This window comes from Eschscholzia californica, unplaced genomic scaffold (genome assembly GCF_041429995.1).
Source record: "Eschscholzia californica isolate CP2 unplaced genomic scaffold, dmEscCali1.0.p SCAF_5, whole genome shotgun sequence".
Classification (NCBI taxonomy): domain Eukaryota; kingdom Viridiplantae; phylum Streptophyta; class Magnoliopsida; order Ranunculales; family Papaveraceae; genus Eschscholzia; species Eschscholzia californica.
In genome coordinates, this window is record NW_028238472.1 from 17,666,850 (window position 1) to 17,693,932 (window position 27,083).

General features: G+C 37.8%; 3 protein-coding genes across 3 annotated transcripts; 1 reads left to right on the top strand and 2 right to left on the bottom strand.

Moving 5' to 3' along the window:
• Window positions 1–9,146: 9,146 nt before the first annotated feature.
• Window positions 9,147–15,135, bottom strand: LOC147537571 (uncharacterized). The gene is made up of 7 exons (XM_086644671.1): window positions 15,027–15,135; window positions 14,091–14,361; window positions 11,506–13,347; window positions 11,349–11,427; window positions 10,680–11,011; window positions 10,081–10,179; window positions 9,147–9,832 (listed from the first exon to the last, which is right to left on the bottom strand). The coding sequence occupies exons 3-7, from the start codon at window positions 13,117–13,119 to the stop codon at window positions 9,632–9,634; spliced, it is 2,325 nt and encodes a 774-aa protein (XP_086500797.1). The 5' UTR covers window positions 13,120–13,347; window positions 14,091–14,361; window positions 15,027–15,135; the 3' UTR covers window positions 9,147–9,631.
• Window positions 15,136–15,611: 476 nt separating this feature from the next.
• Window positions 15,612–19,023, top strand: LOC147537572 (outer envelope pore protein 24, chloroplastic-like). Its single transcript, XM_086643278.1, has 3 exons — window positions 15,612–16,021; window positions 16,106–16,465; window positions 18,737–19,023. The coding sequence occupies exons 1-3, from the start codon at window positions 15,818–15,820 to the stop codon at window positions 18,815–18,817; spliced, it is 645 nt and encodes a 214-aa protein (XP_086499404.1). The 5' UTR covers window positions 15,612–15,817; the 3' UTR covers window positions 18,818–19,023.
• A 1,107-nt stretch (window positions 19,024–20,130) lies between these two features.
• On the bottom strand, window positions 20,131–26,060 carry EMB2444 (RNA-binding (RRM/RBD/RNP motifs) family protein). Its single transcript, XM_086640569.1, has 9 exons — window positions 25,859–26,060; window positions 24,775–24,823; window positions 23,316–23,404; window positions 23,157–23,213; window positions 22,154–22,216; window positions 21,996–22,061; window positions 21,678–21,764; window positions 21,261–21,354; window positions 20,131–20,957 (listed from the first exon to the last, which is right to left on the bottom strand). The coding sequence occupies exons 1-9, from the start codon at window positions 25,961–25,963 to the stop codon at window positions 20,407–20,409; spliced, it is 1,161 nt and encodes a 386-aa protein (XP_086496695.1). The 5' UTR covers window positions 25,964–26,060; the 3' UTR covers window positions 20,131–20,406.
• Between the last annotated feature and the right edge of the window lie 1,023 nt (window positions 26,061–27,083).

A 27,083-nucleotide genomic window follows, 5' to 3' on the forward strand; every position in this document is an offset into this window, starting at 1 on the left:
ATCCAAAATAAAATTAAATGTCCCTTTATAAAGTAAACTTATCTTCATATTGAGTGTTGGTTAGATACCCAAAAAGTTTTATTGTGGATTTTGATTGAGTCTCCAGCTAATTTTGTAATTTGAAGAGTTTTATCCCTCGGACTTTTATTTTGTAAATAAATATTTAATTTGGAAAGCACTCACTCTCAAAACTCCCACTGTTTTTTACTAAAAGTCGATGAGCACGGGCCGATTTGGTTACAAACCTGACTCAACTCGATCGATTCCAAACAGCCCAAGCACTTTCTCATTTTTTCTTCTTTTTCGGTCCTTTGTCACTCAAACCCTAGAATTTATATTTATTTTTCTCTCTAAATTCGATTCTACGAGCAATCTAAGCCTTTGAACTTTTGATAATTTTTAAGCATCTCTTTCTAATTTCCATTTTGGCCCCCTAAAGATAACCAACTCACCAAAATGGCCCCCTCAAGATGACCAGCTTCTAATATGGCCCCCTTTTGAATTTTTCTGTTAGTTAACTTTAACTGCTGACTTATCTTTTCCTTTTCTGCCCTTCTTTTCTAAACGGGTTCCCTCTCTGTCATACATCACTTTTTTTTACCGATCGTCGGTCGCCGGAGGTCGGCCTGTCACCGGCGGCGACCATCATTTAACAAAAAAAATTCTTGTTATTCTTTCTTCCTTCTTCCCCCTCTCTTGTTCTCTCAAACAACTCTTCTCTCTAGTCAAAGTCCGATAATTCCAACTCCGTCAAAATCAAGAGTAGCAGAACCTAAATCAAACATCAACAAACCCTAATTTTTCGTTTAACCCTATATACAGATCAACAAGATCCGAAGTTGAACAATAACAGTAAATAAATCATGAAAAACAAACAAAATTATCATAGATCTGAACCAATATAACTCAGCAATCGATTCACAACTCTACAGTTTTTTGCAATCTGATCTTCACAAACATCATTGATTTAAGAAGATGAATTGAAATAACAACGAAAAAAGTAGATACCTCTTCACGGTTCCTAGACATTTCTTAAATTGAACAAACCAGAAAAATTAAAGTTTTAAGGTTCTTCCCCAAGAAACCTTAAAAGTTGAAACAAACAAGAAAAAACTCAAATTTCTCACCATCAGTAGAATTCCTAACAGATTATCAATTAAACAACAAAAAACCTAGAACAATTACTGCCATAATCGAGTCAAGATAATAAAATTCTGCAACGAGATCTTTAGTCGAACAATAAAATACTGTACTACCGTATTCGAACAACAAAACCTAGAAACCAATTATGCCATAGTCGAAGGAGAGTAAGTAGACAGTCAATTTCTTCAAAACTAGATCTTCAACTATTGACAAGACATTGTAGATTTGGTTTTGTTTGTAGTTTAATGGCAGGTATTGAAATTTCAAGATGAACCCCTAGATTGGGATTTCATCTTGAAACCATTTGGTGAATCCACCAGATCTTGGTAAGAGAGAGAAACTGAGGGAGAGAGAAATAAAGAATAGGATAGAAAAAAAAATGGGGAAAAGATGACCAGCGCTCCCCTTTCCCAAATCAATTGCTCAATGTTCGGGTGACATTGAGAGATAAAAGAGTTACGAGTTTTTCTGGGTGAGCTTATGAGAGAGAGGGAAAAGGAAGAAGAAAAAGAAGAAAAATTTCTTTTTATTTCCACTGATGAGTCGTCGGCGAGATGTCATGGACAAAAGAGAGAAAAGACACATAGGGTTGAAAGGAGGGGTAAATAGGGAAATTTTTTAGTCAACTGTTAAAGTTGACTAAAATTAACTAACGGAAAGATCCAAGAGGGGGTCATACTAGAAGCTGGTCATCTTTAGGGGGCCATTTTGGTGAGTTGGTCATCTTTAGGGGGACAAAATGGAATTAACCCTAAAAGAAATGTTTTTCTATGTGCCTTTCAACAAAAAAAAATGATTTTCTATGCTTTTTTTTTGTTTGGATTTTTGGTGAAGTCGATTAGTTTTAACTACGGTGAACTTGAATAGTTTGATTGATTTTGAGGAAGTGTCAGTTTGTAGGATGATCAATATGTGTTAAACGATAGGATCGGACTATTTTACGATAAAAAAAATTTGTAGAGTTTGAACCCATTTTGTAGTTGAGCCCTACCGCCGCTACTGAATATAACTCATGTTGAATGATCATTATTTAATTTTTTTTTAATTGGAGTATATCACGACCGGCTAACACGATATGTTAGTATCCGAAATCACTTTGGATTATTCGAGAATTATTTGAGATCCGAAGGGATAATACATTTTTTATCTGCACATAAAAGCTTTGAGATATATTCGGAAACAATAGGCTCTGATAAACTCAATATGAAATTTATTGTGGTTCTTAAGGGCCAAATGGATTTTAACTTTTTGTGGACATACTTTTTGAGACCAAAATATGTTGTAAATTGTCGGTCTATTTGCTTCAATGTGTATCGATATTTCCATGCAACTTAATGGAAATAAAGGAAGAGAAAAAGATAGAAATATTAAGATATACTAAAACAAAGAGATGATCTTGAACCAAACTATATATAGAAGAATTCTTTCCAAATCTTTTCCATACACTTTCTCATTTCTCACAAACTTATCCCAACACTACACCATGTACACCTATTTATAGGGTGGGAGAAGTAATAGGAAGTTGACACATACCCTATGTGTTGTCACTTGCATGGTGTGTTGTCACCACCAAGATGACACTTTGCATATGGAGTTGTAGAATGGTGACACATAACCTCATGTGTTGTCACTTGCATGATGTGGTGTCACTTAACCACAAACATTTGTCATATGGAGCTACCATAAGGTGACACCTCTCATATGGAGCTACCATAAGGTGACACCACATCAAGGTGGTATTGTAGAAATGGTGGGTGGCTATAGATATAAGTTGGATAAGAAAAAGGTATATTAAAGGCACCCAAGTCCCCTTGCATAGCCAATGATTTTATGGGCAGCCACATACCATATAACACTCCCCCTTGGATGACCATCACTTGGAATAATTGTCTCATTAAAAACCTTGTCAGAAAAACCCAGTGGGACAAAATCTGATGAAGGAAAAGAGTACAAATAATAGATTCCGAGTGACGCTGGATACGCTAAATACTGCCTCGTTAAAACCTTGCCAGAAAAACCCATTGGGACAAAAACTGGACGAAGGAAAAAAGAGTACAGAGCGTAGATAGCGATACATGAACCTGCACATGATAATAGACTCCCCCTGATGAATATCATATCTTGGAACGATGTAGTCTTACATCATCAGACTATTCAAGCGTCGCATTCCGATGCCATCTACCAGTTTTCTGAACGTCGTAGTAGGCAGAGACTTGGTGAACAAGTCAGCATAATTCTCACACGATTGTATCTTCTGGATATCAATCTTATTATTCTTCTGGAGATGATGTGAGTAAAACAATTTAGGGGATATGTGCTTAGTCCTATCGCCTTTGATGTATCCTTCTCTGATTTGAGCGATGCATGCTGAATTATCTTCGTGAATGACTGTGGGAGAATTTGTGATTGAATCAAGACCACTTGAGCTTCTAATGTGTTCAATAATGGATCTAAGCCATACACATTCTCTTGTTGCTTCATGAAGAGCTATAATTTCTGCATGGTTTGATGAGGTAGCGGGCATACTTTGTTTACTAGATCGCCATGAGAAAGCTGTACCTCCACTTGTGAATACATAACCTGTCTGAGAAATCCCTTTGTGCGGATCAGAAATATAACCGGCATCTGTGTATCCTTTTACTTGAGAATCACCGGATAAGTTCTTTGAATAAAACAATCCCATGTCAGTTGTTCCTCTCAGATATCTTAAAATTTGCTTTACTCCAACCCAATGCCTCTTAGTAGGTGCAGAGCTATATCTGGCCAATAGATTTACTGCAAAAGCAATGTCCGGTTTAGTGCATTGAGCTAAGTATGATAATGCACCAATAGCACTCATATATGGTACTTCTAGACCAAGGAGTGTTTCGTCCTCTTCTTTAGGTCGAAATGGATCTTTCAGAGCATCGAGAGACCTAACAACCATGGGAGTACTAAGCGGATAAGAATTCTCCATGTTAAAGTGCTTCAAGACTTTTTCTGTGTATAATGTTTGATGAACAAGTATGCCACTTATGCTTCTTTCAATTTGTAAGCCAAGACAGAATTTTGTTTTCCCGAGATCTTTCATCTCGAATTTTTTCTTCAAATATTCTGCTGCTTTAGAGAGCTCTTCTGGAGTTCCTATAAGGTTGATATCATCAACATATACTGCAAGAATCGCGAATCCAACATCTCCTTTCTTGATAAATAAACATGGGCAAACGAGATCATTAACATAACCTTCCTTGATCAGATATTCACTAAGACGATTGTACCACATTCGTCCAGCTTGTTTCAATCCGTATAAAGCTCGATTAAGCTTTAGTGAATACATGGTACGTGGGTTGCCTCCAGGCAATTTAAATCCTTCAGGGACTTTCATATAAATATCAATATCTAATTTTCCATATAGATACGCAGTGACCACGTCCATTAAATTCATCTCGAGTTCTTCCAGAACTGCTAAACTGATCAAATATCGAAAGGTTATTCCATCCATAACTGGAGAGTATGTTTCTTCATAATCAATCCCTGGTTTCTGCAGGAAACCTTGTGCCACGAGTCTCGCCTTATAGCGGACAACTTCATTGTTCTCATTTCGTTTTCTAACGAATACCCATTTGAAACCTACAGGGTTTACATCTTTGGGTGTCCGGACTACAGGTCCAAAAATGTTACGTTTTGACAGTGAATTCAACTCTGTCTGGATTGCTTCTTTCCATTTTATCCAATCAGTCCTTTTCCGACATTCCTCAATAGAATGTGGTTCATAATCATGATTTTCAGGGATAATATCAGTGGCTACCGAAAGCGCAAATATATCATCGATGATTATGTTATCTCGATTTAACACTTTACCATTACAAGCATAATTTATAGATATCTCTTCATTTGGAGATAACTCATGCTCTTCAAGAGCTTCTGCCTCTTCTGGGGCTTTACCCACTTCTAGGGGTGTATTTGTCATTTCTTCTGGAACATTACTTGTTTGTGGTTGGTTTTTCCTCTTCCGGGGAACTATATCTTTAGAACCGATTGGTCGTCCACGTTTCAGACGTGCTTTGGACGATTCATTTGCTGCAATATTTTTATCGTGTCCTTCGGGGACATCTATCCTTGCTGGAACATTTGCAGCAGGTATATGTGATTTTGTCACTCTCGCTGCGTCATTAAATGCGTCAGGCATTTTATTAGCAATCTCTTGTAGATGATGTATTATCCTTTGTACTTCAACTTCAGATTGATTAGTACGAGGATCAAAATGAGACAAATTTGGTGTAACCCAAGAAAGTTCCCTTTTGGTAACATTTGCTTCAGGCAAATTTACTCCCCCTAATGGCGGGAAAACTGTCTCATCAAAGTGACAATCGACGAAGAGTGCAGTGAAAGTCTCACCCGTCAGGGGTTCGAGATATCGAATAATAGATGGTGTATTAAAACCAATATATATTCCCAGTCGGCGCTGAGGCCCAAACTTTGTGCGTTGTGGGGCTGTAATAGGAACATATACAGCACGCCCAAAAATACGCAAATGAGATATGTTTGGCTGCTGGCCTTGAACATATTGCAAAGGTGAGAATTGATTATTCGAAGTAGGACGTAACCTTATCAAAGTTGCAGCATGAAGAACTGCAGGTCCCCATGCAGTAACCGGTAATTTAGTCCTCATCAACATTGGTCTCGCAATCAGTTGGATATGCTTAATGAATGATTCAGCTAGACCATTCTGAGTATGAACATGAGCTACAGGATGTTCAACATTAATTCCAACTGAGAGACAATAGGAATCAAAAGTACTCGATGTAAATTCTCCTGCTCCATCTAGACGAATTGACTTAATCGGATAATCAGGAAAGTGAGCTAGTAAACGAATTATCTGAGCTAATAACTTTGCAAACGCCTGATTCCGCGTCGAGAGCAGATTTACATGAGACCATCTAGTTGATGCATCGATTAATACCATAAAATATTTAAATGGTCCACACTGCGGTGTATAGGGCCACATATATCACCTTGAATCCTTTCCAAAAATTTGGGAGATTCCGTATGTACTTTCGTCAGGGATGGGCGAGTAATAAACTTCCCCAATGAGCAACCAGTGCAAGTAAAATCCCTATCTATTAGAAACTTCTGGTTCTGAAGAGGGTGTCCCTGAGAGTTTTGTATTATTCTACTCATCATGGTAGATCCTGAGTGTCCTAGTCGATCATGCCAAATTTTATACGTATTTGGATCGTGCAACTTCGGGTTGACAACGACATATGATTCAACTGTTTTAATCTCTGTAAGATATAACCCAGAAGAAAGAGCTTCAAGTCTTTTCCAGAACACGCTTCTGGCATGATATACTCGAGGTGATATATAAATATTCTTTATCATTCTCAGTCCCAGTCTCGACGTGATACCCATTCAGACAAATGTCTTTGAAACTCAATAGATTCTTCAGGGATCTAGTCGAGTACAAAGCATCCTCAATAATTATTTTCGTACCACGGGGCAATATTATAGTAGCTCTTCGGGAGCCTTCTATAATGTTTGATGAGCCAGCGATAGTAATCGCATTTGCCTCACATAATTTTAAGGTCGAGAAATATTTTGTATTTTGAAGTATCGAATTTGTGGTCCCACTGTCTGCTAGACAACTATCTTCATCACCTTTAGATATGTTTCTTCTGGAATCCATACCTTTCATAATATAATATAAGATTCAAACCACAACTATTTATAACATAAACAAAACTATTACAGATACATATAATGTATTATCTAATATCTAACAGACAAAAGTTATTATAATATAGCATTATAATAGATAGAAAAGTTAATACACTAAATATTAAACATATCATCAGTTTGATTTTCTCCTTCAGGGAGATAATCTCCAACACACAATGGTGGATCAAGTTCCATGTGGTTCATCTCTGGTGCAGCTTTAGATTTCAGAGATGCTTGGTATAGGTCCACCAAATGTCTCGCCGTACGACAGGTACGGGACCAATGACCTTCCATACCACAGCGATAACAAGCTTCTTCACGAGCTTTGGGAGGGGTATTATTTTTACCCTTTACTTTATCAGGCTTTCTCGCTGCATAATTCTTTGAATTTTCTCCCTTTTCCCACTTCCGGTGGTAAGGGGTTTGCCTGTTTCTCTCCCATTTGTTCGTGCGGGATCCACGTTGGTGGTTTCTTCCGGAACCACGTTTCCCTTTGTAATTTTGTTTCCTACCATGATCATTTGACAATATTGCATGTGCTTCAGGCACAGGTACGGACCTAGTGGGTCGAGATTCATGGTTATGCAACAACAACTGGTTGTTATGTTCATTGACCAAAAGACAGGTCAGTAACTGGGAGAACTTAGAAAAACGTCGCTCTCGGTATTGTAACTGCAGGACAATATCCGAGGCATGGAACGTACTCAATGTTTTATCTATCATCTGTTCATCAGTGATAATATCTCCTCCCACTTTTAGTCTGGAAACAATTTTACAAAGGCTGGAATTATAAGAAGAAATGGAAGAAAAATCTTGTAGTCGAAGATTTATAAAATCATTTCGAGCTTTTGGAAGGATGACCATCTTCAGGTGATCATATCTATCTTTTAAGATATTCCATAAAGTCAATGGATCTTCCACATACAAATACTTTGACTTCAGGTCATCATGTATGTGACGTCTCAAAAAGCTTAAAGCATGAGCCCGTAACATTTCATCTGCATTATTCTCTTCAAGAATAGTGTTCAGGAGATTTTTGTATTTTAGAGTCAGTCTAGCTTCGACTGCCCATTCCATGTAATTCTTACCTGTTATATCTAGAGCTGCAAATTCAAATCTAGCAAGGTTAGACATTATGAAATATGAATTAAAATATTATACCTTTCACCAGACGGAGTAGCGGCTTAGTTTGTTCGATATTTCACCGATGTTGACTTCGGCAAATGAGCAGAGTAACGGCTTCTTTCAGCTGGCTAGAGACTCGTGCTGATAACGTGTTGTAAATTGTCGGTCTATTTGCTTCAATGTGTATCGATATTTGCATGCAACTTAATGGAAATAAAGGAAGAGAAAAAGATAGAAATATTAAGATATACTAAAACAAAGAGATGATCTTGAACCAAACTATATATAGAAGAATTCTTTCCAAATCTTTTCCATACACTTTCTCATTTCTCACAAACTCATCCCAACACTACACCATGTACACCTATTTATAGGGTGGGAGAAGTAATAGGAAGTTGACACATACCCTATGTGTTGTCACTTGCATGGTGTGTTGTCACCACCAAGATGACACTTTGCATATGGAGTTGTAGAATGGTGACACATAACCTCATGTGTTGTCACTTGCATGATGTGGTGTCACTTAACCACAAACATTTGTCATATGGAGCTACCATAAGGTGACACCTCTCATATGGAGCTACCATAAGGTGACACCACATCAAGGTGGTATTGTAGAAATGGTGGGTGGCTATAGATATAAGTTGGATAAGAAAAAGGTATATTAAAGGCACCCAAGTCTCCTTGCATAGCCAATGATTTTATGGGTAGCCACGTACCATATAACAAAATAGAATTAATTCTGGACAATTTTAAAAACACTAAAGGTCACTCATTTTCCCTAATTTCCTCCACTTCATCACTTCATTACTTCTCACCTCCATCCATCTCATCTCTCCACCTCACCGTTCTCTCCGGTGAAGATGGTCGACCGGCGAAAATTTCCGCGGACATTCAAACAACCCATATGTTATATCTACCTAAAATTATATATCCATTGTTGAATATATTAAATATATTATATTTTTCCCCAAATCAAAATAGTTCGGATACACATACACCGGTATCAAAATTCGTTTTTGATAGCCAATAGAATATGTATTTTCGTATATAAAACTGAATTTTCAAACATTTCAGATAGTATTGCATATCGAATCCAGGTATTTCAGATAGTATTGCATAAATTCCCAGACGAGAAACTAGGATATTGGAAGAACTAATCAATGAGCCTAAACAGGGGATCCAAGAACTTCAATATAATTTTAATCAAACTTTCTGAAGAAATTTAGTAAAATACAAGACCTCACAATGATCTAGCTATTTCAAATTTGGCAATTTCACTATTTAGAAACATACTAAGGATTCCCACAAATTGTATGTACTCCTTGCTACCTTTGTTTCGAAACAGTACAAATACAAGTCATACTGATTCTCTGCACAATAAGAAAATAAAATCAAAAATGCCAGGGAGAAGCTGAAAGGATTGTCTGAGACAACCTCCTGAGAGGGAGAAAACATCGTCTAAATAGTCTTTGTTAAATACTTTGTGGTCTGAATCATATCCACCGTTAACCTTGGCACAAGAAATTTCTTAGTTTTTTTCCTCTTGTTTTGAATGGTTTCAATTGCTCGGGACCCTTTGATCAAAAACTTATCGTTGTTCTCGCCCGTCATTGATGAAGATGAATTCCATTCTAATGTACGAGTAAATGCATCTTCTTGTAGTTCAGTTTTCCTGGTTAAGCATTTCCGTTTCTGAATCAAGCATACATGAAGATTGGTTTTGGAAAACCTTGATATGGCAAAGAGTGCCACCAGCTTCATCTGCAAATTTTATTCTTTTCCGCTCCTTGTGGATCACCTGAGAGTTAAACGGAGCAGAATCCACAGTTGCAGCATTTGAAGCCACCTTCCTCTCATTCAATTTCTACATTAATGGATAGTAAAAATTAGATAAACAAGATACGAAAAAAAAGGTTATCCTGCTAAATAAACCTCAAATTTAATGGTATGATTCGTCCACCCACTCGTACATTGATGCTGACTTGTGATACCACCCCTAGAATCTAGATAATGAATCGTGTGCTTCGGCATTGAAAGAAGTTGCAGTGAGTGAACAAATCATGCCCAAGTATATCATTATGTTTTAAGTAGTGTTAAGAGAAAGAAACTAACCATAATTTTACAGAACCGGTTGCAGTCCTTGGCCATTATGGAAAGCCATTTTTTTGTAGTTTCTTCAGCTTCTGCTACACGCTCATTGGCCACACTTATCTGTCATAAATCAAAATTTTAACCAGATGGACAACCAAAATATTGAGCTTCTTCGTGAGAACAAACCCTTTCTGAGATAGATCTAGTTAAAAAATAGTTATGACAATTGAAAACAGGGATATGGAGAAAATATAACAAAATTGACTCCTACAAATTTGACAAGTGACTGGAAGGAAAAAACTGCAACGGTTTCTAAAGGTTATATAACCTCCACTATTGGGTCAACTTGGATTTCCGAGAATATCATGAAGCGCTGGTAAAGACCAAGAAATCATACAGAAGAAACTACTAATAGGAAGATGAATGATAGAAAGCAACAATATTAACCGCTAAAACTATTAACATGGGGATTTAAAATCCAAGACATTAGTTATAAATTAGAGGACAGGAAGAAAAATTGAAACCATTTCAACAAGATTTCTCAGATCAGATATTGTATAAAAGACAAGTAACTATAAATGAGGTTAGCTAAATACCCTTAATAAGCAAAGTTATTGTACCTTGTCAACAGTATTTTTCATATGTGCGGATGAGCATGGTTCAAAGAGCAAGGTTTCTTGCACGATCTCCTTCATGCAGTTTAATTCCCTCATGAGCTTCATGGCAAGACTCTCAATGTCATGCATCTGCCTCTGTGAAAACGCAATGGCCTTCTGTGCACAAGTTTGAATTGATGGAGACTCAGTGTTATCACACTTTAGTACAGAAGAAACATTTTTACTCCTAAGGATGCTTTTGGGAACCAATAATGAAGATCCATTTTTTGCACTTTTCCGTTTCTTAAGGACTCGGCTTGGATTTATGGTGGATTTGGATCCTTGGAGACTTAACCCTGCCAGTGAAACATAGTTAGTACTTTCCACAAAACATAGCCTCTGCAGTCGTCGAATCAACTAAAATATCAATAGGAAACAAAGTAGAAGTAAAATGTGTCATCTTTCCTTTCAAGGCCATAAAGATTACAAGTTCTTTCCGTCAATAAGACAAGACAAAAACCTAATGCAATTCATATTGTTTAAAGCATGAGTGTGCAACCAATGCACAGAGAGTCAGAACAATACTTCCAACCAGTGGGTAACTTGAATGAGTGGAAATAGAAAATCAACTTAGATCTTTGAGCTAATGTGAACTCAAGAACTTCAATTCTTATAGATGCCGAAAGAACTTACTCGAGGGTTCAATATTGTCATATAGGTCGTCAGACTCCACAGCATGTAGAAGCTTTTCCTGGGAAGAAGGAGATATGGCCTAAAAGGATTTTGACAGTAACTCAGCAGAGTGATTCGAAAAAAAAAAAAACTGGAATTGAATGAAATAGATACACACCTTTCTGGTAGAAAAGAGCCTTTTGGGGGGATATTCAAGACTTGGACCATGACAAGTGTCAAGGCCATCCACGATTGTGAGTTCATCACCAGTGGCATCATGACTGATCTCCGGAGAGCCCTCTGGTGCTCCAACTACGGCAGAAAATGTTTTAGCAGTTGCAAAAGATGAGTACATATCAACTATGGCTGTAGGTGAACAATGGTCTACAGAATCTGAACCAGTCTGAAGACTGAAACATGGACCCACGGAGTTGTTGACAAATTTGTCTTCAAAACTAGGAATTGTATCCACATTACTGTCACATTCGCCTCTCGTCTCAGAATCACATCCTTCATTGTCATTACTTTGTTCCACACATCCAAGGCTATCACCAGTGGACATCTCGGGGATCTTGTACGGAGTACAGTTACCGATTAAGCAAGATATTGCCTGCGAAGAAGAAATGTCGTTGCAGCTTCTATCTACCGCGGAATATGAATTCACTACAGCAGGGATAGCTTGTGGTGGGAAGCTAACAGAAACCGGAAGAACAATATTTCTCTCTTCCTTAGTTTCGACAAAAGGGGATGAAACGAACTCTTTAATTGCTTCAACGATTTTAACATCACTTGCAGAAAAAGGAAGAGATCCACCAAGCTCCATACATTGAAATGGGGCCTCAGTAAAAACATGTGTTGAAAGCTTTTCAGTTAAAGAATTTAATTCCTCAGAATATGACGCGTCAATTCCCAACGATTCAAGGTGGAGCTTGTCAAGAATACAGCTTGAAGACTCTTCTCCAGTTGTAGAAATTGATTCGTGAGCCCCAAACTCGATTATCTGTAAAGGCTCACATTGAACCATGTCAATGTCACAATGTGATGACTCTTCAGTTAAACAAACTGATTCCCCATTACCTAACTTAGTGATCTCCAAAGATTCAAATGGAGCCTCATTTACGAGACAAATTTGGGATGATTCAGTTACATAAGTTGACTGACTTGATTTGCCTATTTCCAAATCATCAAGCTCCAAATGTTCAACCTCATTAACAGTACAGTGTAAAGAAACTCTTTCCCCAGCCCTTAATTCTCCTCCACTGGGCCTTATGGCTACTTCATGGCACATTCCTCCACTAAAATCCACATCTGAAGACGATAGGCAAGTAGCACTGGCAGAAAAACATAAATCAGGTTCAGAAGTTGCAATTTTAACCCTGACAGGTTCATGAAGCAATGACTCCTGCTCCACTGAGTCTTCTTGCGAAACTGTAGATTCAGAAGATGGCGATACACATTTCCTGGTGCATCTTCTTTTAGACTTTGATTTCTTTGACAACTTCGATTTTATACTGCTGATAGATTCGTCAAGGTCAGGTACTTCATTCGGTTGCTTGTTTGTATAGCCTTTATCACTAGTGGGACCATCAGAAGAGGAACAAGTCTCGACATCTTCCTTAAAGTTCTTGAATTTTGAAAGTTTCCTCTTAGCTTTGCATTTCCTTTTTAGCTGTCTCAAAGTTACATCAGAGAAGCTCACTTCCTCACAATCACTACTTGTCCCATCAATACCATCCTTATTTAGTTCCCAAGTTTCAGGTTCACTTTTAACAGATATTAATGGAAATGCCATTTTGATCTTGAACCTCTTACAAGCAATGGGTGAAAGACAGAACACACTTTCTTGTAGCAGACAAAAAATTGGAATCTATACTTTTTGCATATTCATAGATAACTTTAGGCGGCTTGAATCTCAACTCTAGTCGACTAGTAATCTAATATCCTCATTAACGATTTTGCAAGGAACCTTCTTTAATTGCCTAATTTCAGCGTTGAAGATACAATCTCAAAAGTCCTCCACCTGTATCAAAGAGTAATTTCACTTATCGATCAAAATCCAGAAACTTCACACTAATTATCAGGTTTAAACAAAAGCATAAAACGCATAGAATTTTCATGTCTCGGATATTAGAAAAAAACAGATCAGGAAATCGGCATTTTTTATGCAGCACAAGAGACTAGAGAACCCAGAAAGATGCAAACAACTAGATTTTAGTACAATCACAAATAGATCAAGTTATGAATTTTTAACGAGGGATAACTTAAGGGTAACTGCTAGAAAGGTAAATGATACTCTTATCTTCTCTTTCACTATTATTACCTTAAAACCCCCCCATGTTAGAAACCCTAAACTTAAACCCTAGATCTAGATCCTAATACCCTTGGAAGTGCTCATTCTGAAGGTGTCCAAATAAGCACATCTCATATAATCCCCATTATTGAAACTCCTTGCCTGAGATAATCTAATGAGCGTCAAATCGTACTAATATGCGACAAGCCAGATCTGATGGAATGGTTTTTAAGAACAAAAAGAAAAACACTCCAATCCCAGACAATTTGAGAGGGAAACACGAGGGGGGTTTGCAGGATATGGAAAAGGGGAACTAGGGTTTGACGACCTGAAAAAAGATCCGATCTCTAATTGAAACATAAATAATGCAGTGATCAAAGCAAAACATGAAGAAATGGTTCAAAAGAAGGTCGAAATATCTCTACAAATCTTGCTGAAATGGGGTAAGGAATCAAGAGATAAGATGAACTCACCTCAGATTAGACGCACCGTCTTGGATCTGACTTCTCGCACTAAAACGCAGCAGAAACCTAAAAAGATGAAGAGTGATTAAATAGTAGATAGAGGAAAGAGAAAGAGGTGAAGAATTCTGGCGCCAAACTTTTGGCGGGAGAATGATACCATTAGGTTTTTGTCAGGGCATGGAGCTGCTAAAAGCACCCAGTCCAAATGCTGTTAGCGGGCGGGGCTATTAGCAATCGGCCTAAAACTTGAAAATCTATGGGCGCCTGAAATCTATTAGTACTAGGGGTGGGAATCGGTCCGGACCGGTCGGTATCGGACTCTAACTTCATCGAACGGTCGACTCGGACATAAACTGTTGGTGACCACCTATTTACTCGGGCGGACTCGGACGGTCACTCTCAAGAATTCTTTGCCCATTGACCGTCCAAGACCGTTTATTTTACCGGTCCAGTCGGACACCGGACGGTCTCGGTCCGGACTTTCCAATAAATTTACTTAATTCAGAACTTTATTTTTATTACCACAAACAAAATTACTTACAAATGAAGATGTTTAGCCAAGAAATCAAAAGTAAATATAAAAAAGAAAAAACACAGTTGATCATCATTCGACAAGATATAATTAAGCCATTCACTAATGTTTGGTCTTCCAGAGGACTATATGACTATAGCCAACGAACATCATATATTTATATGTCTATAAAATTCAACGGTCAACTTCTAAAAATGAGGACAGTTTAGTCGGTCAACCTATTCGGTCACTCGTATCGGTCGGTCAGCGGTCGGTCCTTCGACATAAAATTTTGACCGTGACCGTCCGCCAATTCTTTCGGGCCGGTCGGACACTGACCGTTATGACCATCGGGTGTCCATGGACACTTTTTATCTCGGTCGAACGGGTCGGATAGCGGTCTTCCAGATCTTTTTCCCACCCCTAATTAGTACCGGGTCAGGGTCTTGTCTTTAACGCCGTTAACTTGGCCTTTATCTCCGACTCCACTTCTCTTTTTTTGTTCTTTTGCTCTCTCTCTCTCACTTTTCTTCTCACTCACTTCAGATTATAGCTCTCAAACTAAACTTCAACGACTAAAGTTACACTTTTCAAACTTATTTACATGATAAGGGAGTAGGGTGTCTTTTTTTCATAATATATCAGCATCTTCAATATCCAAACTTTCGTGCAAGGGTTGAGATTACATATCCCTAACTGATCTCCAAAGATTGAGATTATACCTCCCAAACTAACTTCAATGGCTAAGATTACTCCTTGCAAACTTATCTCTCAATATCAAAAGAATGAGATTATAGAACTCTCAGTGTTCATCGGACACAAGTTATACCCTCATTATGCAAATGTTATAAGGGAAGTCTTATAAGAGCCCTCCATTCTTGTTAAAAGGATCCTTCTTGTGAATCGGTGCGTGTCCACCGAATTCACAATTCGGTATGAGCCCTCTGAACCTACAAAAATAGGTTAGGTATGCCGATTGGTCTCTGGTGAATTTCATGGATTGGTAACCAATTGGCGAAGAGGCCAAAACAGCTGGTAGGACCCAAGACGGATTTAATAAGAAAAAACGAGGTTGGTGCTTCAATACGCATATCGTGGACTTTAGAGACAACCACTATCCACATAAAGGAAATCCTTGGGAGTCTCTTCTCAGTTCTCACCAACCAAACAATAAAAATCACATCGTTACTACTCATTGTTCGGACCTGAATATCCGACGACCAAAATGATGAAGGCTTCCTTCAAGACTAGATACGACACCCCAGATAACACCACCGTAGCTTCTTCCGTCGCCATTAACGCCGGTGATGTCAAACTTATTGCTTCCATCACAGACGCCACTTTCATCAAAGGCCCTAGCTTAAACGGACTTTCTCTATCTCTAGACAAACCTGGATCCTTCTTCATCAATTACAATGTCCCCAAAAAGGTAATCTCATTAACAAATTAGGGTTCTTGTTATTATTAGATTTAAATGCTCAAATGGGGGTTTTTTTCTTTTTTCTTTGTACAGGATTTTAGGTTTCAATTCATGAATACAATTAAAGTTTCTGATAAACCAGTGAGATTAGTGTACAGTCATGGGACAGGAGATAACATGACAATGTTAGATGGATCAGTTGTGTTTGATTCTGCTAATAAGATTTCAGCTAATTACAAGTTCAATTCTGGGAATTGTAAGTTGAAGTATACTTATGTGAGAGATGGATTGAGGACATTTGAACCATGTTATGATTTGTCAAGTGATACTTGGGATTTTGCTGTTTCTCAAAAGGTTTATGGAGATGATGTTCTTAGGGCTTCTTATCAAACTTCAAGTAAAGTTTTGGGATTAGAATGGTCAAGGGATTCCAAAATGGATGGAACTTTTAAGGTATTATAATTTATAACTTGCATTCTGTTTCTTGAATAGTTAGATTAACTATCTTAGAGATTGAGCTTTGAATCCCCTTCGTTATACTATTTGCTCATTTTACGGGGAAGCTCACTTCGGTTGAGTAATAACATCATGTATATCTCTCCACGGTGAAGATCGGGGTTCGAGTCTTACTGTTTCCGACAACAAAAAGCAACCTCTTCTTCTATCTTTTGTGAAGCTCACTTTGGTTGGCTGGCAATATGTTTGTCTCTCCACTTGAGAGACAGGGTTCGAATTCTACCGTTTAAAAAAAACTTGCATTTGCTTTGTGGTTTCTCGAAGTAGGAAAGTACACTAGTGAGTTGAATTGGAAAAGACATAAACTTGTTTACGAAACACTTACTTGGTCATACAAACAATGATCATCTTTGGATAATTCATATTGTAGTTATAATTGATTAAGATTGTTAGTTATAGTCTTTCAGTTGCTTGCTATTTTAGGAGAGTACTGTTCACTTAGGATCACGAGTCTTACTATTTGCTCATTTTACGGGGAAGCTCACTTCGGTTGAGTAATAAGATGTATTTCTCTCCATCGTGAAGATCGGGATTCGAGTCTTAATGTTTCCAACAACAAAAAACAATCTCTTCTTCTATATTTTGTGAAGCTCACTTTGGTTTACTGGCAACATGTTTGTCTCTCCTCTTGAGAGACAAGGTTCAAATTAATGATACCGTTTCGAAATAAAAAAATTGCATTTGCTTCGTGGTTTCTCGAAGTAGGAAAGTACACTAGTGAGTTGAATTGGAAAAGACATAAACTAGTTTACGAAACACTTAGTTGGTCATACAAACAATGATCATCTTTGGATAATTCCTATTGTAGTTAATTAGTTATAATTGAGTAAGGTTGTTAATTATAGTCTTTCAGTTGCTTGCTATTTTAGGAGGGTACTGTTCACTTAGGATCACGAGTGTCTAGCTTAGCACTTTGTAGCTTTTACCTGTTGCGAGTATGATTTGTCACTTACTTTTTTAATGAAGAAAATTGGTGACGAAGAGTTCGTTGTTAAACGGGCAATCCTGTGTCGAGTAAGAGATTCACTATGAACTATAATAAGTGCATATGTAAGAAATAAGTAACACGTATAGGAATTAGGAAATCTCCAAGATCTGAGCTGTTTTATTAAAGTTCTCCGTCATTCGCGGCTTGTCCTCGCTAGTAGCTAGTCCCAACTTGACCGACTCGGTTAGTTGTTCTCAGCCTCCTAGGTTCTTAACCGATTTTATCATCTACTAGTTTCCAACTTAGCCCATTATAGCTGTTACAGTATCTTTCATATTTTATTCGTTTAGTGAATAAGAATAATTGGCCGACCAGGTATAACAGTTGTAAATGAGTAAGCATAGATGAATTCCAAGCAAACTACCCTTTCTATTGGTTTTATTTCTCTTTTTTACTTTTACAGGTTCTTTTCAAGTAAGGATTATTAGAGGGTTAATGAACTGACTATGAAATATTTAAACTTGAAATTTCGTGGTTTGTGGTTATTCTATATTTTAATTTAGTACACTAGTCACTAGACCCGAGTTAGTTTATAACCTTTTATCATTATTATAATGACATATATATATATATATATATATATATATATATATATATATATATATATATAGAGAGAGAGAGAGAGAGAGAGAGAGAGAGAACAGTTGATAGACAAATTATATATATATATATGTGTGTGGGTGCGTATATAAAACCGAGCAATTAAGGTCGACCAACTAGCACCTGATACCGATTTTTACAACTTAGAGTTGTAGAGCTGAGAAGACAACTGTGCAATTCAGTTAAAAAGTATCAAACAAAATTATTCTTGTGAGCAACAAACCAAATCCTGCGGATATAGGAAATGTCGATATGATTTTCTTGAAATGATTGGATTAATAAGCAAGTAGCTTCTGAGGAATCTACTTTGACATATTGACTCTTTCATTATGATCAATGCACCCTGTGACTTCATCCACAGAAACCACATTTGCAGCGGAATAGGATTCTCTCAGAGAGGGAGAATCCCAAACCCTGGGTGGGTTCGTGATTCCTTTCCTTCTGAATCATCAATTCAAATAATCTATGGACAAAATCAATCTCCATCGATCCTATTCCTGACCAAACCAAACAGTGATCACATCGTGGGGGTGGGGTATCATATAATATGTTTAAGTTACTTGCATATTGATGCTTTCCATTACTTACCTTCTGGCCATGCCTTCTTTTTTTTTTTGCAGATTTCAGCATCAGTCGATCTAACAGAAGAAGTTAAAAGGCCTAAACTAAGTGCCGAGACTATTTGGAACTTTGAGATTTGATTCCTCCAAGTGGCGTAGAAAAGTGTTCAAAACAATGCTCACTCTCCTTTTTGCACAACTTGCATTTGATATGTTTGTTTTCGGGTTGTTGTCTCTCCTTTGGAATATAAGATTTGAATTTTGTATTGAAGTAAGACTGACATTTAGTCTGCATTTGCTGTAAATGGATGATTTGAAATAAGTAATCTCAATTGTTCTTGGACGAAGATAAGGATTTGATATCGAAACTGGCTCCTTGGTTGCAGTGTTTTTGTTTCTATCAAAAAACAGATATGGGGGCTGATTATTGACAGGAGCTAGGGATGGGCGTCAGGAGGCTCTGTGGTACAACACCTAAGATGTTTGCACCCAGCATGGGAGCTCCCAAATTTTTCCATATTAGAAATCAACCTAAATCAGATAATAAACATCTTTAAAGAATTTGAAAACTTCAAAAAATCGCACAGTAGGTTAAAGGAAAAATCATCCAAAAGGTTGAGCTTGTTGTAAAGCAATCCCACATCGGCGCTGACACGAAGTGTGGCGCTCCTCTTAAAGGTTAGAGACCCTTCTTTGGTGAGGCCTTCTAAAACCGGTTTAAAAACTTTGGATTGAATCTCACTTTTACTTTGTAATTGTCATCTTTCTTATGATCTTTTAGTGAGTAATAAATAGAGAGTATGATAACTATAATGATATTATAGTTTCTATCTTTTCTCTCCATCAATTTATATTTTACTATAACACGTTATTAGCATTTCGCTCTACCGTGATGTGGTCTTGGGAAGGTGTGTTGTAAAGTAATTCCGCATCAGCGGGGAGACGGAATGTTGTGCTCCTCTTAAGAGCTTAAGCACCTTCCTTCCCTAGAGAGGTCTTTTAAAACCGGGAGACCCAGGTGTTACAAAACATACAATATCGATCTTCAAAAAGAAGCCTTTTGAAGCTTTTTTTAAGGACTAACTACAAATGATACTCTTCACAAAACACGAAAAATCTAAAGATTTAATGAGGATTCTGGAACGATACCCCGAAATGAATATGAAGGATGAAAAAGCAAAAAACGAGAAAATCTAAAGACTTGATGAGGATTTTGGAAGGGTACTCGAAATGAATGTGAAGCATGAAAAAGCAAAAAAAAAGAAACAGGACGCCTATAGAAGCAACCAATTATCTACTCATGCGCCCCATCTGCAGTTCACGTGTCGTCCATCTAAATAAATCCAATATTAGAGCTAGCTCAACCATGGGATGGATTAAAAGCTTCAGTAGATCTCACTTTTGACTGAAAGGACTCAAAAACTTATTTTTATCATAAGCCCAAAGTGACTGAGTTTGTTGTAAACCTAACCATGGAAATATAACTGACAAATTCAGAAGAAACCTCGTTTACACACTTAATCTGGAGCTTCTATTAGCTCATCTAGTTTTTGCCCACATCTACAGCATTTTGTTTGTTAATAAGAACTTCTCCTTGCATGATTGGTCATCAACACAATCACTGGAACCTAGTATAACATATAAAACTACAAAAATATATCTCAAAAATGTTATAAAGCTGAGGAAGGGAAGGCCTATTTCTAGTGGATGATAGCTTGGTGTGAAGTTTCTTAAGTAGCAGATGGTGGTGGTGGTGGAGGTTGAGAGTTAGGCGGTGGAGGTGGTGGCATAGACATCTGAGGTGGAAAGGGTCTTCCAACCAATTGCTGAGGTGGCGGTGGTCGCCAAACGGGCTGACCACCCATTCCCATAGGTGGTGGAGGCCTTTGCATATATCCACCACCTTGTTGCTGAAGTGGAGGAGGCATCATATTAGGTGGAGGTCTGAACTGCTGCATTCGAGGAGGTGGCATACCAGATGGCGGCTGCATCATTTGACCTTGTTGCTGTTGTTGATGACCCGGCCAAGACTGTGGTGGTCCTCCTAGCTGCATTGGAGGTGGAAAGCCGCCACTTTGTGGTGGTGGTGGTGGACGGAATGGTGGTGGAACTTGCCCAGGAGGAATACTTCCATTCATGAAGGGCCTCGGAGGCATTGGTGCACCCATTGGTCCATTAGAGGGTTGAGGTGGTCCGTTAAGAAGTGTAGGCGGTCCACTTGCAAATAACGTATGGGGCCTGTTCTTCTGTGTACCTGGATTGCTTGAAGCCAATACTCTCTCTGCATATCCAGACATATAATGTAAATAATTTGCACAAACAAATAGTTCAGCTTAACACGCATATAACTCATTCTTCAAGGCCCAATTTGGAAACTAACCCATTTTAGCATATCTAATCATCTAAACCATATTAACCAAATTGACAAGTTTCTAGTTGGAGATATGGTCCAGTTTTGGGTTAAAGTTATTACTTCAAAGGATTAATTTTCAAAACAAGTTGATCCCTTTCGCTTTCAGGTATATACAAGAACCACTTAAACCAGTATCGCTGCCTTGGCGAAGTAAGGTAAGGAAGAAAGTACCTGCTGGAGTACCGTGACGCTCCCCTTTGGTGTCTTTCTTATATGCATAAGAAACTGTTATTTGCCGATTGCAAAGATATTGGCCATTCATTGCCTGCAGAAAAGTAGGGAATCAAAATACTCTTCATAAAATAATACCAGTACTCAAATAAACTGGACTCATTTCAACTGAATGTGTGTACTAAACGAGTGCTAAAGAAAAATTATTACTTCAAAAGTTGGAGGTGTAAAGAACTCAACTGAGAACTTGAGCTTCAATTTGAATCACACTTTATTTTTGTAAAAGTTCAATTTTGAATCACTTACTAGGTTAGTTAATACTAAAAATTCAACGATAGTCGTCAATTTCTTCTTCACCAGCCTAAACTACATCCAGAATTCGATCAGATAAGTAAATGTGAATGCCAAATGACGTACCTCAATGGCTGCATCAGATGTCTCAAAAGAATCATAGCTAATAAAACCAAAACCACGGGAATTTCCAGTCTCAGGATCTCTCATTATCTGAAAGAAAAAAGGCCCAAGACATCAGAATTCTGTTGCAATCAAACTTGGTGATAGCAAGGATAGAAAGAAACAGTAAAAGATAGGAGGTTTCATCCCATCCCTATATTTCATGACAAGGAACTCTGAACATCTCTTCAGTACATTTTTACCCATATCTTGACCTGTACTAAAGTAACCTCTCTGAGTTATTGACAAAAGGTTCAAAAAAATCTAAAAAAAACAAATAACCTTAGGATTTGTGACAATGACTCCAAATGCACTGAAAGTATCATAGAGAAGTTTCTCATCCACATCCTGCAAAACCAAAGGTCAAATTCAAGTATCAGAGACATTTGATATATTTGTATTATCAAAAAGACAAAGAACTGGTAAATCTAACGGCTTACAGGGTCAAGATTTCCAACAAAAAGATTAGCTCCAACATCAAGGCTCTTTTTATCTTGGGATGCCTGAAAAACAATGAGACATCACTCTTATATTAGAAGGAAACATGAAAAGGTCATTTATTATATATTCCAATCCCTGAGGATGTGTAGGAATAGCAAACCATGCAGTATTGCATTCTAAAAGATACATTATACCAAAAAAATCCTGAAAATCTTTAAACAAACAGATAAACTCAATGACTGATATATCTTTCACGTGAAAATCTTAATCAGCAATTCAGCATAGACAGGTATATTTTGAACTGGTTACCAGAAAATAAAATACTGAATAGATCATGAAGCAAAACTTCCTGAAAAGAAATCATGAACAAGCAAATAAATTTGCGGACAACTTATCTACATGGAAGCCTTAATCACCATAGGCAGAAAAATTTTCGAAGTGAAAACCTCGAGTAGCATACCCAAAATCAGGATTCAATGCTAAAACCAACTTAAGATCATACAGTGCGGTGGTTACATTCTTTTAAATTGATCGGGCCAGAAGAAACTATAGATACCAAGGAGGCTACAACTTGTGGTCGGTATTTATGTAAATACAAGTTCGTAGAGAAAAAAATGTGTAACACCTCACATGCCACCTCCACAGCAAAAAGAATACTTCAAGGAGTCAACAGTTAAAACTCCACCGGGATTTTGGATTTTAACATCAAACATGTTTAAGTTTGCTCGGGATTAGGTAGCAGAAAAAGCATAGTAGGTGCAGCAATTGCTGGACGAGTCACATAGTGGAATGCCGAGTCAGGTGACTAGTTCACTCGGGTAAGAATCAGCTTGACTTGCCATACCCTTGACTTGTGGAGTCGGGTTGGGATACGCTAAGGTTAACCCCAAGCCGGAGACAATTCACGAGTTATTCGGCAAGTCGGGCCAAGTCAAACTGCATAGTTGAAATGGAGTCCAGAAATCTATTATCCAATAAAGTACAAGATTAACATTGATATACCTTATTTACACGGATTGGTTTCCCATGAAGTTTGATCATGTTCAGAACCTTGATTGCCTGCGGCATATAAATGGAAGAGATTATGAAGAACCACCAACAGAATATTTTAATATGCAGTAGAAAAATAAATTAATGTTGGAGAGAGCGAGAGAGACTTACATAATCAGCATCTTCTTCACTGCGGAACTCCACAAACCCATATCCCTGATGAAGATTTGTAACTCTATCTTTCGGAACATAAACATTAACTGAAACAAAATTCGATAAATACAGAAAAACAAAAGGGTCGTTAGCTATTTTGGCATTCAAGTAGGGGAGTGAAGGATCAGAAAATGCAGTTCTCAGGTATCAAGGTCGCAATGACTCAATGTAGTTTTGGACAGAAAGTGAAGAGTCGTAGTTATATAAAGATATTAATAAAGATGAATGACAGCAACAACCACTAAATGTGTATCGGAGACGTCAAAAGAAGGATTCTAAGGCCCAAATTCTGATTAGGTATGTCCTAGCTTGAATAATGTGGGCCTAATCCAAATTGGTTCCACTTTTTAAATATTAATTAGAATGGTCAAGTACAGTCAAACATCTTCAGTGGCTTTTATAACGCCTTTCGTAATATCTTTTAGTGGCCTAGCAGTTTATAAATTCAAAAGTCTGGAAGTAAAGGTAGTTTGGTATGTCAAAGGTTAGTTTTATGCCTATATAAGGGTGGTATTTAGGTTGTTTGTGGACAGGCAGTTTTTTTCAGCAGCTATTTAAGCTATCTATATTTATGTGATGCAAAAATACCCCTCGGCATGATGCTTAAGGGCCCTAGGAGTGATTCCTAGCTTTTACTAGTGCGATAGTAGTGATTATCTATCTTATAATACAATTATTTTCTTTTTCAATTTCCTTTTCCCTTTTCTGTCGTACATCAGATATACTTCTGAAATGATGACATACATGAGAACGGTCGGTAAGTTGATTTATTGAGGATGACTCCCTTGCATCGTAAGCTTGAACAGAAATAACTAAGGGGTTCTGAAAATTTTTACCCACTACAATAACAGTGTGCTTGTACAAGCCTTTATTTAAATATTCGAACAAATAAAGACACATATCTGGGACTTGTCACACTGCAAACTACCGTTGCAAGGAGATGCAGAGGAACTCCAGCCCATAATTGCATTTATTGTTTATTTGTTTATACATCTTAAAAGGTATTAATTGATTTAGTCTAGTGTAGCTTAATAGTGTCAAAAACGAAAGAGGCTTACAGGAAAGAGAAAAATAAAATAAAATAGAGAAAAGAAACACATTCAAAATAAACAAGGTATCGCTGCAGCTGTAGCCTTTGGGCTAAAAGTGAATGATTTGTCTTATAGGACCAACATGACAACATGTACCTTGACATACCTTACTAAACTGGCTTTCCCTCAATGGTCAAAGCATTAATAGGTCTCCTAATGCCCCTAAAGATAACGCAAAACGAAACTAAGATCTAGACGTATAGTTATTGCTCTACACTTCAGAGAGCTCAGATTTTTGAATATGAATACGATGTTTTCAATTTCTCAAATATTCCCACTCTAACCACAAAATAAATACAGTGTTTAAGTAAGAAAATGGTGCTTACCAACTGGGCCAGCTTGGACAAACAACTCCCACAATAACTCTTCGGAAACCTGTCAAGACAAAACAAGAAATATGGTCAAACTAGTGCAAAAAGAAGGATAAGTTCATCCAGCTCTCCCTAGCTTGCGAGATACAAATTTATTAAGGGGACAGGAAGTTCCAGAGATTTTTTTGGTTCCCTACATTTCTACTGTCCAAACCAATGATACCAGATACTCTAACCCCTGCCTATTGCGTACTTCGAACTGGATTCCCTATACCCACCCTTTGGGTAGATTCGTAATCCAGTACCCCAAATTTGGCATACCAGAACCTTTAGTCTTAATAAATCCAATTTCCCTATACAAATCTATAAGCTTGTCTAGTAGAGTAGGTAATTACAAGATTTTTGAACTTCATAGAGATAGAATGCCTAGTTGGAGTATCAATTCTATATGCATCATAGAGAGTATATGTCGTTTAGGAAAATAGTCTAATAATACTGCAACAAAAAGCAGTGTGTCGAAGAGGCATACCCCTAAGCCCTAGCGTAACTGATCCTCACATGATAGTGTATCGTGTACCAGTACCTATACCATGTACCGGATCCACCGGTGTATCATGTAACACTGGTCCTAATATATTTTTCCAGTAAAGGTAAGTGAAAACTTTAACTTCTTGAACTAAACGGTAATGGGAGGGGGCATAGTCCCAGAATTAATCCAATATAATCATGGCCCAAGAGTTTGATTGCTAATTTCAGCAAGGGAAATACCTTGAACACGAAACTCAAATAACCCTAAAGAGTTCACCCTAATTTATGCTTAATACTTCAAAGAGCAGTAACAAACAAAATCAAATTAAAGTTTCATTTCTTTCCCGATTCGAACATATGTTCTTCTAATCACAAAGAACTGTAAAAGCCACATTAAACGAAAAATGTTCATAAACAAATCAAAAGGATGAAACTATCTACAATTAAATGTCGTTTACTTGCGTCATAGTTAAATAAACCCTAGTTCCACAAAATCAGAAGAATAAAAACCCTAATAAGGAATTTAAAGTGAAAGAAGTAGATAGAGAAAAAGAGGAGAAGTGGTAAGTACCTGAGGATCGAGATTTCCGACGTAGGCGGTGGCGTCTTGGTTTCTCTCGGCGGAGTGCTGTCCCAGTAAGTTCGCTCCCACACCCGGTGCGATTCGAGTTGTCATTCTCTGTTTCTCTCTCTAGGTGGCTCTCCTGATGCTTACAACCTTATATGAGCTCGCGACCTAGTGAAAACTGAAAACCGACCTCCCGAAGGTAATTAAGGGGGTGGTAGTAGGGGTGGCAATGGGTACCCGTTTACCCGAGAACCGAACCGACCCCGAGTCTTAATGGGTAGGTACTGGGTATAGGTTTTAGATCCATTAAGAAAATCGGGTCTTAAATGGGTATACCCGAAAGGACCCGACTAGGAGGCGGGTCCTTATCGGGTATATCCGTCGGGTACCCGACGGGTAATGGGTACCCGAGATAATACGAAAAAATACCCTAGATTATATAGTATTCTTGTACGTCAGGGTGTTTCTCACCAAGTTACCAACTCACCAAGTTATGAAATTTCTCAAATCCTCTTTTCCTTGGTTGAAAGCTAATTTATAAAACACAAAAGTGAGCGAGTTAATATAACATAAAGGTTCATTTCTTCTTTCTTGATTCCCCTAATCTCTAATCTCTTATACTCATCAACTATTGTACCCGAGATATTTGTTTATTTAAGGATTTATGTCGTTTATGATATTTCTTTTCACTAGATTCATGCAAATTCTTCTACTTTAAGAAATATTTGATATACTTTTGTGAATACCCAATGGGTACCCGATACCCGATGGGTACCCGAGAATTTTAAAGGTTCCGGTTCTGGATCCTTTGATTGAGGTACCGGTACCGGAACCGTCAATAACCGAAACCGTCACGATTTATAGGTTCCGGTTCTGGATAGTTAAATACCCGAACCGGAACCGACCCGTTGACACCCCTAGGTGGTAGTGGTTGGGGACATTGGGGGACATTTTCATGTCCCCCAATGTCCGTGTTATTGGTTGGGGACATTTAAAATGTCCCCAAATGTCCATGTTATTGGTTGGAGACATTTCAAATGTCCCCAAATGTCCGTGTTATTGGTTGAGGACATTTGAAATGTCCCCAAATGTCTGTGTTATTCGTTTGGGACACGAAATTAGGGACATTTCAAGACAAATTGGTTTTGGGGACATTTGGAGACATTTTAGTGTAAATTTGGAGAGCTTTTGGAGAGAAAATGTCTCTCAAAATATGGAAGACACTTGT